General features: G+C 52.1%; 1 protein-coding gene across 5 annotated transcripts; it reads right to left on the reverse strand.

Moving 5' to 3' along the window:
* Positions 1-12: 12 nt before the first annotated feature.
* Positions 13-14,604, reverse strand: PLIN1 (perilipin 1). Of its 5 annotated transcripts, none has more exons than XM_010841033.1 (11): positions 14,354-14,604; positions 13,838-13,941; positions 13,132-13,190; positions 11,904-11,976; positions 10,239-10,443; positions 8,339-8,421; positions 6,208-6,472; positions 5,495-5,667; positions 3,566-3,757; positions 2,933-3,178; positions 17-1,916 (listed from the first exon to the last, which is right to left on the reverse strand). In XM_010841033.1, exons 3-11 carry the CDS (start codon positions 13,143-13,145, stop codon positions 1,575-1,577), a joined length of 1,593 nt encoding a protein of 530 aa, XP_010839335.1. In that variant the 5' UTR covers positions 13,146-13,190; positions 13,838-13,941; positions 14,354-14,604; the 3' UTR covers positions 17-1,574. The 5 variants fall into 5 exon arrangements, with proteins under 5 accessions (XP_010839336.1, XP_010839335.1, XP_010839334.1 ...); XM_010841032.1 differs by having other exon boundaries at positions 13,775-13,941; XM_010841034.1 differs by lacking the exon at positions 11,904-11,976 and having other exon boundaries at positions 13-1,916; positions 13,775-13,941; positions 14,354-14,602.
* Between the last annotated feature and the right edge of the window lie 321 nt (positions 14,605-14,925).

Genomic DNA, 14,925 nt, shown 5'->3' on the forward strand with positions numbered 1-14,925 from the left:
ATAACAGAAAAGTTCATGATTAAGGAACTGGTTTAATCAAATATAGCATGTCTATATTATGAAGCACTTACTATGTGGCTGTTAAAAACAGCAAGGAGGATTTATGATACTGCTTACAAAATACTTCTAAGATGTACTGCTGAGTGAAAAAGCAGTGAGTATAACACCCCACAGCTTGTATGAAGAGTGGGGAGGGTGCACATGTGTGCTTGTGCGCCCTCAGTCTGTAGTGGAAAGGGTACACAAGACTGCTGCCAAGACTGCTCTGGGAAAGGGGAACCAGGGAATGCAGGGAGGAAAGCACACACCCTTTTGCAGTGTTTGAATTTTAAATTATATGTATGCATTTCTAAAGGTACCAAATGTTAACGTTTTCAAAAATGGGTTTGGAATGAACTGTGGCTATAGGGTCTATGCTGTCGTTGTTCAGTCCCTCAGTCATGTCTGACTGTTTGCGACCCCATGGACTGTAGCCCACCAGGCTCCTCTGTCTAAGGGATTCCCAAGCAAGAATACTGGAGTGGGTTGCCATTTCCTACTCTAAGGGATTTCCCAACCAAGGACCAAACCTGTATCTCCTGCATTGCAGGTGGATTCCTTATCGCTGAGCCACCAAGGGACGCCCCATGGATTCTATATATATATTGTTTATATAACTAACGTTCTCTATTGTCTCCTAGGACTGGGGGCGCCAGCACTCAAAACGTGGAAGGAAGAGTGAACTTAGGTGTAAAACTGGAACGGTGCAAATGGCAATGTAGCCGGGAACAGAAAGGTGGCGCTACAGAGCGCAGGCGAGGACTCAGCCTGTGAAGAGGGCAGGGTTCTCAGAAAATGATGCTAAAATGTACCCCAGGTGGCACTAGTGGTAAAGAACCCGCTTGCCAATGCAGGAGACATAAGGGACACTGGTTCAATCCTGGGTCCGGAAGATTCCCCTGGAGGAGAGGGCATGGCAACCCACTCCAGTATTCTTGCCTGGAGAATCACATGGACAGAGGAGCCTAGCGGGCTACAGACTATAGGGTCCCGAAGAGTCAGACACGACTGAAGCGACTTACGCACGCTGTTCCCTTCAAAGGAGTCAGCTGAGAGCCTGTGTACTCACAGGAATCTCTGCATTCGGGGCTTGAACATGTGTCAGGATCGCCTGCTTGAACCCTTGGCGTGACACGTTACTCGCTGGTAGCAAATATTTGTCTACAGAGGATGGATATAAATATTGGAAACAGTTCAATGTCAGCGGGCCACAAATTTGGTGAAAGAAGTGAGAGATAAGTTAGGCAATTAATCTTGTGGTAAAAAAAAAATAATAAAAAAAACCAAGGCCTAGAATCAAAGCAGACTGCTACTCTGATGTTTCTCAAAAATGGGTTCTGATAGCTAAGCCCAAAGAGGATGCTCAAAAGATGTGTGCCTTGGCAGCATCCTTGGAAGGAGGCTCGGGACCCAACGGGACTACTTTGAGGAAGCCAACGCTCACTTCTTCGTAGGTTCTGTCTGTCTGCTCGCGACAGCGGCCCGGCCCGGGGTGGGGGAAAAGCGCCAGGCCTGGAGAGCGGTAGGTAGGCGGCTCAGCTCTTCTTGCGCAGCTGGCTGTACTGCGCTCGGCCCAGGATGGGCTCCATGACGCTGGGCCGGAAGAAGCTGTCGCTGACCCGGCGCGTGGGCTTCTCGCGGGGCACGGCCGGGAAGGCGGCGCGCGGCAAGGCGGTTGCGTCCACGCGTTCCTCCGCGCCCAGGCCCCGAGCGCTCCGCAGGCTGCCGCGGGGAGGCGCAGGGCGCGGGGCGGGCTCTGGGCAAGCGGGCGGTGCCCCGGACCCTCTGCGTTCCGCCTCCCGGCGCTCGGCCTCGGCTGGAGGGTTGTCGATGTCCCGGAATTCGCTCTCGGGTTCCATCAGCGACAGCCTGGGGAGCTGAGGGCCCGGCAGCCACGTTAGGGCCCTCGGCTTGGCCCTTGTCCCTGCACCTCCCACCGCCGCCTTGTCTGCGGCCCGGCGGTCACGCGCGATCCGGAGAGCACAGGCTGGGGTGGGACGGGGATGGAAGATGCAGGGGAACCTGCTGAGGACGGCCACCCCTGCCGGGCCTGCAAGTGCGGACCCACAAGGCAAGGCACGCAGCCACCCTCTAGTTTCCGGACCCTGGGGTCCCCCTCAGAGGTCCCTCAGTGGGAGGTCAGGGGCTTTCCTGACTCTTCCTTGGCCCAATTCCGTGAGCTAAGGACAGCTAAGACAGTCCCTGCCTGGGTCAGAGCACCCACATCTGGCTCCATTTTGGGTCCAAAGTGAAGGGAGCTCTCTGCCAAGACCCCTGTTTAAGTCTCTTGGTGAGAATGAGTGACTAGTAACCCATTCCCCACCCCTACCCTCCCAGCCCTCTCACCCTTAGCTTGAAGGGGCCTCCTGCTCTGACCTGCTCTCTAGTGCCTGCATGACCTGTTAACTTGCTCTGGGAAGGGACCCAGGGACCCCCAAAGTGACAGTAGACACCCCCTGGGGTTTTCCTGCTGGGAACAGGTATTGGAATTGGGATGGGGGCAGCTTCTGTCCCCTGGAACACAGCCCACCCCCCAAGGGGTCCTGGAAGCCTCCCTCCAACACTTCCCCAGGGAGCAGCATGCAAACCTGCCAGGCCCCTCGGTTGGGAGCTGAGGGGTGAGGGCTGATCCAGTGGGGGCCCCAGATGGATGACTGGTGACCTCTCCAGCAGCAGGTAGGAAGGATGGATGTGGGGGAAGGTATCAGGCCAAGGCCACCAGTCTCTATATTCTAGGGGCTGCAAAGGCCCCCAGTCAAAGCCACAGTATGTCAGAATGTTTTTGGGGCACCGAGGATCAGAGACTGTGTAAGGGAGAGCCGCTGTCGCCCCTTCAGTCTAATCTGCTTTTTTGGTGGGGTGGGCATTAGCCAGAAGGGTGGGGGGCGCTCACCGGCACGTAGTTCACCACTGTGTCCACCACGTTGTCAGTAACACCCTTCAGGGCGTCGGACAGGGACATGGCCCTGCCCTTGGTTGAGGAGGTGGCCTGGGCTGGCGTGAGGTGCAGCATCCTCCCCGCCGTGCCCAGCACAGCCGCCGGTGCCCACATCACGACTGAGACGGTGCTCTGGAGGGCCTTCTGCAGGGTGTGTGCCACGCTGCCCAGGAGGCCCTGTGAGCCTGGCAAGGCTGCCCCCTGGTGACCAGAGCAGGGTCAGTGCCTCCACAGCAACTCCCCTGACCCGTCCCCTCCTCACCAGCCCCAGAGCTAGAGGCAAAAGAATCTGGACACTAAATCGGAAAAAAAAAAGAAACTATAGGCCTGGCTCTTCGGCAGGTCACTTCTGTGCTCTGAACCTCAGTTTCTTCATCTGCAAAATGGGGATGACAGTCTCTGTCCTATTTTACGGGGTTGTTGTGAGGATCTGCTGAGAGAACTATTCGCTGGGTGCTCAGGGGTGGCGGGAAGAGTGCTGCACCCACGTGCACGTCCCTGGGCCTGGGGGCAGAGACCCTTCTGTCACCCTGTGCCTCTGCTCCTCACCCCCTCAGGGGGCCCCCTCGGCTGGCACTCTCCCCTCACCTCGCTGAGCTTGCTCTCCTCGGTCTCTGAGTCCTCCTCCTCCCCGGTCTCCTCCCCGTCAGTGTCCGTGTGCTCCTCGTGGTCCTCCTCCTGGGTGGCCGTGAGGCTGTGCAGCCAGGGCACCCGCACCTCGCTCCGCCGCCGCGACACCACCTGCATGGCCGCCGACGTGCCCCACTGGGCCAGGCTGCTCTGAGGGCGGGAAGGCGGCGGTCCGCTGGCTTAACCGCCCCTGCCAGAGGCCAGGCAGCCCCAGCAGGCAAAGCCCGGCATCCCCAGGGTCAGGGTAGGGAGAGGCAAGCAGGTCCTGGCCCCAGCGGACTGTTCCAACTTTTTATGGACTGATAACTTACACCCACTGAGGTGCTCACGGCTTTGGTGTACAGCTCTGGGAATTTTTAGAAACACATGCAAGTGTGACCAGCACAGATCAAGACAGAGACCATTTTCAATACCCCAGAAAACTCTGTGCCCCTCACCCAGTCAGTACTGGCTAAGGGGACCACATACTGGCCTCTATCACCAAGCATTAATTCTGCCCATTTGTGAATGGGCTCACACGTGTTTTCTTTCATGCATAGCTTTTGTTCAATGTTATGTTGTAAGATTCACCCACATTACTGAGTAGTTTCTCCTTCTTCATTTCTGTGTCACACTCCACTGAATAAATATACCAAAATTTACCTATTCTACCGCTGATGGACATTTGTGTTGTTCCCATTTCTTAGCTAAGGATAAAGCTGATAGTAACATTTCCAACATGTCTTTGGGGGATATAAGCTCTCCTCTCTGTTGGGTAGAGTTGCTGAGTCATAGGTAATGTGTATGTTTAGCTTTCAGAGGTACTCCTTGCCGTTCTTTAAAAAGTGAAAAAAATCAAGTGGGCCAGAGGGTCCCATGGGAGGAAACTGACCTGGGCAGGTGGGCAGGTGTCTGCTGAGGCACAGCCCAGCTCATTTCAAACCCCTAGGGGGCCCCACAAACAGAGTCTCCTTGTTATACAACCTTAGGGGACACCATTATTTTCTATGTAAATGGTGGTATCTGAGGTTGCACCATAGAGTGGCCTCCATCCGCTATGGGCTAGGCTAGGGCGCAGGAGTTAGTCTAGCCCCCGTGGGGAAGTGACCCCCAGTGCAGGGGACTGTAGTTCCCTACAGGACCAGGCATGTGGTGGGCTCTCAGCAAACATTTGCTTGAATGAATGAGCCAGGTTTGACAGTGCTTTTAAAAGTGCCACCCTCATGATGGCTGAAAAGTGGTTATCTGGTATACTGACCTTTATGCTGTAACATTTTTATTTCCTTTTTTAGTGGGGGCAGGGGGCTTAGTTTCTTATTAAAGTTCCTATGAGAAAAATCCAGGCTATCCCTGCTAAAATACACAGAGTGTGTGGTGTTGGGGGGAATAAGCCCTATCTGGGGCTAGAAAAGACAACTCTATCAGAGGTGCAGTGGGATGCCAATTAGAAGCCTCTAGAAGGGAAACCAGAAGCCTGGGGGCAGTCAGGGATATGGCCCAGCTGGGGCTCTCTGCCCCAGAGGAGGGGTTTGGTGCCTTGCACCTTGCTTATTCAGGGGTGACACTCCCAAGTGCCTACGGAGAAGATGGGTGGGGGGAGGTCTCTGCTTTCTCCCAAGAAGGTTGGGGATAGAGTAGAACCTAGAGGGAGAGTGGGAGAGACAGAAGAGGGTGGGCGGGGCAGGATGACGCTAACAAGCAGGCCTGCCCTCTTCTCCCCTTGCATCCTAGAGGGTTAGCCCTCCACCCCTTCTAAGGTCTCTTATCCTTAGACCTAATGTTCCACCCCCGACTCCTGGCTGGAAGACAGGAGGTTCTCAGGACAGGAGGTGAAGTTGGATAGGGGATGGGAGGGACCAGGAGGTCCACAGGGTTCCCAGGCCATGGCAACTCAGGGCAGATACTCACCAGAGGTGCCACACCTGGGATCCACATGGCCAAGGAATGGCCCTGTTTCAGTGCCCGGGCTGTGGTCTGGAAGGTGTGTCTAGAGAGAGTGTTGGCCAGGGCCCCAACCCTGCTCACGAGGCTCGGCTTGGCCTTGGGAGGTTTCTGGGCATCCTGGAGTCCTGGGGCAGCGGCTAGGTGGGAGTTGCAGGTGGGGGCGGGAAGGAGAGGAAAGCAGATCAGAGAGGGGCTGGACAAAGCTGGGTTGTGTCTAGAGTTGGAAAGGGATCACCCTACTCCAACACAAGCTCACTGGAGATTTGGGGAAGTCACTTTCTCCACTTAAAAATGGGGAGAGGGGCCAAATGAAAATGGAGCCCTCTGGAAATCTTGCTGGGCCTTCCTTGCTCCACAGCAGTGGCTGTGTGCTCAGTCGCTTCGGTCGTGTCCGACTCTTTGTGACCCTAAGGAGTATACCCAGCCAGGCTCCTCTGTACATGGGATTCTCCAAGCAAGAATACTGTCGTGGGTTGCCATGCCCTCCTCCAGGGGATCTTCCCAACCCAGGAATAGAACCTGTGTCTCCTGCATTGCAGGCAGATTCTTTAACCTCTGAGCCACCAGGGAGAGCACTGGCTAGATGAGCCCTGGCTGCCTCTTCCTAATCCACAAGCAGCAGGACAAGGGTGGGGGTGGGGATCTCCCTTTCCAGCAACCCCCACAATGGCAGATACCTGACTCTTCGTTGGCTGGAGGGAGGAGGAACTCTACCATCTTCTCGACACCACCCAAGGCCAAGTCGGCCCCTCCAGAGGCCAGCCGGCCAGCTCGGGTGTTGGCAGCATACTCGGCAGTGTCTCTCGCCATCCCCCAGGCGAGCTCACAGCCGGCCAGAGCGGCCCCTAGGATTTTGTCTGAAGTGCTGGCAATGGGCACGCTGATGCTGTTCCTGGCGCTGCGAAGGCGGGTGGAGATGGTGTCCTTCAGCTCAGAGGCGATCTGGTGAAAGCAAGGATGGGGAGTCAGGCATGAGGCTCTGGCAGGGCCTACATCCCGCTTCAGGAAAGTCTCATTTAAAGGTCCAGGGGACTGGCGCCAGTATTGGGGCACCTTGATTAAGCTAAATTTTAAAGGAAAAGGGCTCCAGTCCTTTCTGCGCCAACCACTTAGATCTCCTGGCTTCTCTGCACCCCATTTCTGCCTGTTGAGATGCTAATCATCCTTCAAGAATCACCCCCAGTGACCACCTTCTTGATAACACTTGTCCTCATCTCCTCCATGCACCTCCTCCACTGTCTCTTCTGTCCTCAGAGCACTTCTTACATTCCCATCTGTGCTTAGGTGATCGTACGGATGTGGCTGGCCTTCACACAGGTTCTGCACTAAAGTAACGTCTTTCTCTCCTTTGACTTTTTGCTTTTTAATACTGTTCCTTGGGTTCCTGAATATTCCTTGGAAGGACAGGTGCTGACGCTAAAGCTCCACTACTTTGGCCACCTGATGCAAAGAACCAACTCATTGGAACAGACCCTGATGCTGGGAAAGATTGAAGGCAGGAGGAGAAGGGGACGACAGAGGATGAGATGGTTGGATGGCATCAATGACTCATGCCAAACTCATGGACATGAGTTTGAGAAAACTCCAGGAGAAAGTGAAGACAGGGAAGCCTGGTGTGCTGCAGTCCATGGGTCTCAAAGAGTCAGACACAATTGAGCTACTGAACAACTCCTTTGACTTGGGAGCTTCTTTATGACAAAGGCATTGCCCTTTATCTAGAAAAATAAGTGAAGAGCAAGGCCTCAGAGTTGAACAGCCCTGCTCTCCTGTGTCCTCCACTTCAGGCTGTGTGGTCAGGAGGAAGTCACTAGTTTTCTCTGTCAAATGGGGATACCACCCCATCCCAGAAGGTTGAAAGTGTTAGTTGCTCGGTTGTGTCCGATTCTTTGTGACCCCATGGACTGTAGCCTGCCAGGCTCCTCTGTCCGTGGGATCCGCCAGGCAGGAATATTGGGGTGGGGTTCCATTCCCTCCTCCAGGGGGGCTTGCCGACCCAGGGATCAAACCTGGGTCTCCTGTATTACAGGCAGATTCTTTACCGTCTGAGCCACCAGGGGGAAAGAGGATTAAAGGAGAGGACTCTATAAATCACGTGTCATGACTCCTGGCATAGGATAGGGCTCACTCAGTAAATGTGAGATGAGTGGTACTTTATCAGTGAGATGGATGAGGTCTGAGAGTGAAATGTATTCCCCTAAAGCACCAGACCTGGCCCTTACCACAGCAAATACCCAATGAATAGGTATCCAGGTGAAACGACTTTTTCAGTCTCATGGTTCATAAGGTGTTGGATTGTGAAGACATGGGACTGCAATCCTGAGATCTGGTGAGTGTGACCCATGATCTTAGGCATCTGTAGTCACCAAATGGGAGAAGGTGATGGCACCCCACTCCAGTCCTCTTGCCTGGAGAATCCCAGGGATGGGGGAGCCTGTTGGGCTGCTGTCTATGGGGTTGCACAGAGTCAGACATGACTGAAGCGACATAGCAGCAGCAGCAGTCACCAAATGGTATGATGTAGGCCCATGGGGTATCTCATAGAGGGGGGATCAGAAGCAGTGGCCCCCACCCCAAGCTCCTGTCCAGAGTCTGCCTCTGGGCTGTGCCTGCTGGTTTCAGAAAGCCTGCCTTCATCTGGTCCCACAGGGAGAGGAAGAAGCCGGTTATGCAGTTTTAGGGGCAGGCAGTGGCCACCAGCCTGGGAAGGCATATGCCATGCCATCCTGCATCATGGGCTCATGCCTGTTCTTCCACTGAGAGGCAGTGACAACAGAAGGTGGACGTGCGGAGAAGAGGGGAAGGGCTCACCTTTTCAGGAGGATACTGGAGGGCAGGGATCTTTTCCTCCAGGTGGTCCAGGCCTCGGCAGGCCAGCTCGTTGGCAGCTACGACTGGAAGCAAAAGGCCGTGGTGGGGTGAGCCCTGCCTTCACTGTGAGGACCTAGCAGGGGCCTCTGTGCCGAGGAAGGCACCTTGGAGCCCTCAAAATCCCCAGCCCTGCCACCTCCAAAGCGCCGGGCAGCCCAAGGCCCTCTGCCACCATTGGCCCCCATCCACTGTGACTCCTTGAGACCGATGTCTCCCCTCTGGGTAGCTCTGCAGTCATGCAGACCTGCTCTCAGAGCTCGGCGCCTGCATCTGCGGTGTGACTTCAGGCAGGTCACAACCTGGCTGAGCCTCAAGTTCCTTGTTTGTCAAGTGCAGGGTTGTCAGGAGGAAGTGACAGAACCTATGGGAATCGCCAACGGATCTTGGTCTCTTGACCTCCTATGACCCCCGTCTGGGTGAGCGCTGGGTGAACACAACAGGGGAAAGCAGAAGTGGCAGCGGGGCAGGAAAGGCAGTCAGGCCTTAAGGGAAGACCTTGCTGGGAGCTGGCCTGGCACCGCTTAGGTCCAGAGATGACAGGCTGGTCTAGAGTGCCAGATGGTCCGTGACCCTTTGTTTTAACCTTGAGGAGTGAGATGGTCAACAGTGGGAAGAGGGTCACAGGGAAGAGAAAGGGGCAAGTGACAGAGGATGCCAATGCTCTTGGAAGACATGGCCCAGGGGCTACTGAGGACGTCAGCTCTGCGCCCATGATCATGGAGATCACAGTTTCAAAGGATACCTACGTCTTCTCTTTCACATATTCTTTCTCCAGATATCTTAGGTTTTCACAAAATTCTCAAGCAGCAGAGAGAGCCCAGATGACTCAGCTGACTTCTGATATTGGGCCAAATGAGACCCAGGGAGATTACTTAAGGAGCTTGCAGGCAGGGAGGTGGGCCCAGGCCCAGGTCTTCTTTGTATCTGTCCTCTCCTATTTGCTATGCCAAATCCACAGGTACCCATAACTCTCTTCAGGATGGTGGAAGGTCCTAGACTTCTGGAATTTCCCTCAGTCCTGTCAAGAGCTGTGCCAGGGAGACCATATTTTCAAATGAGGCAGAACAAATTGAACAGGGGCAGGCCTGGTAAGCCGTCCTCCACCTTCAGGGCCCCGGCTGGCAGCTCTCTTCTGCTGCTGCCTGTTATGGGGCCAGTAGCATCAGCTGCAGGACCCAGAGGGCTTCCCCTCTCCCTCTACTCCCCCCAGTCCTGGCAGGCCAGCCCTCCTGCCCACTGGCTCTGTGCCAGACTCTGCCAGTTTCTGCTGCTGCTGGATCTGGAGCTAAACTGTGTGTCTGGTCTGCCGTATGCCCCACATCCCCCACTGCCCACCCCATAACTCTGTCCACCCTTCTCCTGCCAATTATCATCCTAGGAAAATGCCAACTGGATCAGAGATGAGGCATTATAGATGAGATGGGACCTATGTCTATATCTATCTCTCATCTCTCACTTAGTAACGTACTTGCACACTAGGTCTGTTCAGTCGTGTCCGACTCTTTGCGACCCCATGGACCCCATGGCTCCTCTGGCCATGGGATTCTCCAGGCAAGAATACTGGAGTGGGTTGCCATGCCCTCCTCCAGGGGATCTTCCAGACCGAGGGACTGAACCTGCGTCTCCTGTATTGGCAGGCAGTCTCTTTATCATTAGTGTCATATATCTACATCTAAAGCATCTGTATCTATAAATAAAACAACTATGTAATGGGATGTAGAGAGTTAGGAAGGTAGTCAGATACAAACAAAAAGGCAAACAGACAAGCTGGTATCAGACAGACTGGCAGACAGGTAAAAGACTGGCAGGCAGTCAGCCTCCGAGTGCCACGAGGACTCACACTGGGTGGACAGCCTGCGGACCACGGGCTCCATGCTCCAGGCTGCCAGGCTGCTGGCGCCCTGCACGCCCTTCTCGTAGGCATTGCATACAGAGGCCACCAGGGGGTGGGCTTCCTTGGTGCTGGCGTAGGTCTTCTGGAAGCACTCACAGGTGCCGCTCACCACCGGCAGCTGCAGGACCCGCTGCAGCACATTCTCCTGCTCCTGGCATGGAAGGAAAGCAGCGAAAGAAATCAGCCCAACTCCTTCTCCTACCTCCCGGGGAGGCGGTCTCAGAGCCTCGGTGCTCACTAGGGCTGGCCTGGGTCCAGATGACTCAGGAGGAATCCAGAATAGAGAGGCCTCTACAGGCCTCACAGGAAACATAAGAGCCGGGTGGCCGCACTCTCCTGGTCACAGTCCTGGCTCTGGAAAGCTCCTGAGGCAGCCTCCATCCTCCAGGGGCCACCCCACCCTTTAGCCACTCAACTTGAACTTCATGGCCAGGAGTGAGTGTGCCGGTGCACCTGTCTAGAGCTTTAGTCCACCGTGGATTGGGAGCTTCACCTGAACATCTTTTGGGTCTTTCTGGGACACACCTCCCTGCCTCCAGTGCTGGTCCCACTGCCCTGGGTGCTCCCCTTCCCTCCCACAGCCCTTTCTGTCTGGCAGAAGACACAGCTTGAGCATCGTTTCTTCTGAGAAACTTCCTGACTCTCCCTCATATCAGAAGTCACCATCTCCCTCCCAGGGATGTGTCCGGACTCACACATGGTGCTGCGCTTGTGCTGGTCACCTGTGTACTTGGCTCCATCCCAGGAGACTCTCACCAATGTATTTCCAGGGCCTCACCTAAAGCCTGCACAGTCATGTTAGCTAATAGGTGACAGGGCTGCACCTAAGGTGTTTAGACCTGGCCAACTGGACAGAATGATAGAATCCTAGGCCTCCAGGGGCCTCTGAAGCAAGAGTGCTTCCCATATCCCTCTGGGAGTCTTGCATTTGGAATTCTCCTCGAATGGATCTCACTCCTCGTAGAGTGGCCTATGCCCCTCGTTGGACAGCGTGGCTGAACTGGAATCCACCTCCACCCACTGCTCCACCCGATGCCCTGTGGAATAATGTGGGGCACATCTATTTCATCATTCATTGGCTGGCCTTTCACACACTTGAAGATAAGCATCTCTGCCTTTAGCAGTTCCTTCTGTATTCTAAACAGCTCTAGTTCCTAACTTAGCTTATAAACGACTCAGTGCCCTGATCTACTAATTCCATCCTCTGCACACACTACATTTTGACATAGCCTTTATAGCACTCAAGCTTAAAGACAGCATTCCAGGTGTGATCTGAATGTGTGGGGTCCAGTGAGACCATCATCTCTCATTACTGGGATGCTGGGCTCTTATTAATGCATTCTAACTTTGGCAGCAGGCACATAATTAAACTTTGGATCACCCAGGAATTTTGGTTAAAATTTAAAAAGTGGTCTTTGAGTGAAAAAAATGCAGATTTTAATTTTGCAGAGACAGACAATATTTACTCAGTGACATTATGCTCCAGGCACTGACTGAGGTGCTTCGGTAACATAACCTCAAGTAACTCTAACAGCAACCCTCTGAGGTCAGCACTGTCACCGGCACTTTGCCAGTGAGGAGACAAAGACTCAGCGATATGAAGTGACTTACCCAACCACACACAGCTGGTAAGTGGCAGAGCCGGGCTTCCAACTCAGGCCTGAAGTGGCAAGTTTGTGATTTGCTTCAAAATAACATAAGATGGGTGAAAGGATGGGCGAGGAGAAGGCAGTATGTCCATGGGATTCGGTTGCTGGGGCTAGTGAAGGGTATTGTATTTTCTGTCTATTCTTAGGAATATCAGGAATTCTCCACATAAACATCCCAAGTCTGGCTCAGATGTTCAGGTTCTTTTTGTAGTTTTGAATTTGCACTGCTACATAGTTTTTCTCCAGAGGGGAGGACCTAGCTTCTTCTGTTTGTAGGAGACTTGCATGTACACCAGACCGTAGGCTACAATATTTCAGGTTTTGGTCTTGCAGATGAGTTTGACAATTTGAACTAGAAAAAGGTTATGACTGTAAATAAGAAAAATTTTCTTTAACATTTTGGACAAAGCTTTCGGGAACTGATTTAGGCAAAGCCAAAGAGGAAGAGAGGTCCTGGGATGGAAATACACTACCATGTGTTAGGATGGCTTAATTATGCACGTGACCATTTTATGCCTCTCTGTGTTCTATGATCAAATACAACACATGGCGATTCCTAGTGCAAAGGTTAGTTAAAGCCTAACTCGGGACAAGATGGATATTATTTAGGCTCACAATTTTTCAGTTTCATTATTTGAACTGTGCCTAAGTTGTAGAGGCCTTGCCAGGAGGCATCAATACACCTAAACATGTTAAACCTCTCTGAGTCATACTGAAGACCAGGCTAGACAAACAGTACTGGACACACTGCCCCTGTAATCCTTTCTCACATACATAACGTGTGCTGTGTAGCTCCAAGAGGTGCCATTTACATAGACTAACATATCCAAGATGGCTCTGGAGTTACAGAATGCAGTCTCAGTCCTGAGAATTCAGTTTTGCCTGGATGGACAAAGCATGGACTTCTGTGTCAGGCTTTAGAAAACAGTAGTTCCCTTCCTCTCCTTGTCCCCCACCAGCCAATTTTTTCTCCAAGGTGCTCAGTTTTTAATAGGCATCATTCCCCCCTCCCCGCCACCCTTCAGATTCTCTAACAGCCTTCTGCAAAAGCAAGAATAATGAAGATGTAATGCTCAATGAATTATGAATATAACCTAGACATATTTTGCTCTAAGCCCCCTGAGCCCTTCCTCCCAGCTCCTCCCTCCCCCAGAGTTGTCTACTGCTTCATATAAGCCCAAGTTACTTACAGGGAGGTCTCCATCCAGCAAGGTGGGGCCCTTGTTGACTGCCATTGGAGCTCTTCAAGCTGCAAAGCAGAAGGTTTTAGGTCCATGAGAAAGTCCTCAGCCTGAGATCCACAGGGTCAGTCCCTATCCGTCAAGGACATCAAGGGGACCCAGACTTCAAGTTCCCTGAAGAGAAGGCATTTGGAGGATGAATGTCACAGACAAGTGGCTAGTCCTTAGAGTCCTACAAGGATGAGACCTGGCAGTCTACTTGTCGAGACCAAAGTTTCTTATAAGTATTCAGGGTAAGAAACAAAAAATGAAAGTAGCTTCTAAGAGATAAGAGGTTTTAGATGAAGTTTAGGAGCTCTTAGATGAGGGTCCAAGAGACTAAAAGAATGAGTTTCAGGTTTAGTCTTTTTTTTAAATAAAAAAGTTCTGCATTAATTTCTCTCTTTTTAATCAAGCATAGCAGCCAGTCTTTCCTCTGCTCAGCCAGATAAGAAAGTAGCCATTCGTAAAACCAGCCATTTCAGTTGTGGTCTGGAAAAGCCAGTGGCTGCAGAGTATTTACATTCTTGGTCATTCACCCTCAATAACCTCTCCCTCAGGGGTTTCCCTGCAGGCCTCTTCATCCTCAGTAAAATTCCCAGAAGACCCTTACCCTCAACTTTTTTACTTCTCAGAAACCAACCAGGTAAGGTCGTCTCGGAAGCCCCACACTCACTCCAGCTGATGTTGTCTCAGTGCCACAGAGCCCAGGCTGCCGAATGTCTCGTCCGGAGGAAACAAATCCAATTGCTCTTGAGCAAAGCTATTAACACTTTCCAGCTAGAGGAGGGCAGAGAGGAAGAGAACGTCTGGTCAGCCTGTTGTCATGGTTATTTGACCCAGGGTCCCCTGGGCATATCCTGACTTCTGTAAGGAGATTTAGCCAACTAGGGGGTAGAGAGCAGGGCTGAGGGAAAACCAGACTCAGAGGAGTTATTATTCCTGAGCAATGAAATATCTGCTCTGTGACCCATTTCTGACCCTCACTTCTCAAAAAAGCTGTTTTCCAGAAAGAAGATGTTGGGTTATATGTCATTAAACTCATAACCTCTAAAGTTTTATAATCTTTGACTCCTTTTCCATAGAGGGTCCTGTGGAATGGTTTTCAATCCATTTCCCTCATCCTTATTTTTTACTATCAAGAATGACTTTTGAACAGTAAGATTTAAACCCACACAGGAATACAGTTTACCTGAACGTGTTAGTCTTTTGATTATGAAGATAAATTACTCTCAGTGAAGAAGAGAACCAGAGCTGGGGTAGATTCCTTGACAATCTAGGCTTTAATGGAGTTATTTCAATCTCTGTAAATCCCAGATTTCCAGAAAGTTTATTGAACTCTGCCTGATTTAAGATGCCACCAGAATATGCAGTGAGAAAGCCAACTGGATTTTGTCAAGTCTGGAAAAGACAATGTTGACCAAGATTCAGTTACTGATCAACAGCATCCAGACAGCCACTGATCACCTCTCCTCCCTTCCTTAGTAATGAATCAGACAGGACCCCAAGTGCTAGTTTCTGGCTTCAGAGATGATGGAGGGTTGTGATATAAGCCATAGTTTTCAGATTATCTAAGAAGGGCTTTTTAATTAACATAGGTAATAGGACAAAACTTATTTCCCTTATATTTTGCAAAATCGTACCTACTGTTGGCTCTCTGCTAAGCTGTATACTGTGGGCAATCAGAGAAAGAGGCAGCAAGCGGAGAGGAATGGAGATGTGTAATAGATCCTCTGTAATCAATTGTATGTCTAGGATACGATA

This window comes from Bison bison, unplaced genomic scaffold, assembly GCF_000754665.1.
Source record: "Bison bison bison isolate TAMUID 2011002044 unplaced genomic scaffold, Bison_UMD1.0 scf7180017864155, whole genome shotgun sequence".
Lineage (NCBI taxonomy): Eukaryota > Metazoa > Chordata > Mammalia > Artiodactyla > Bovidae > Bison > Bison bison.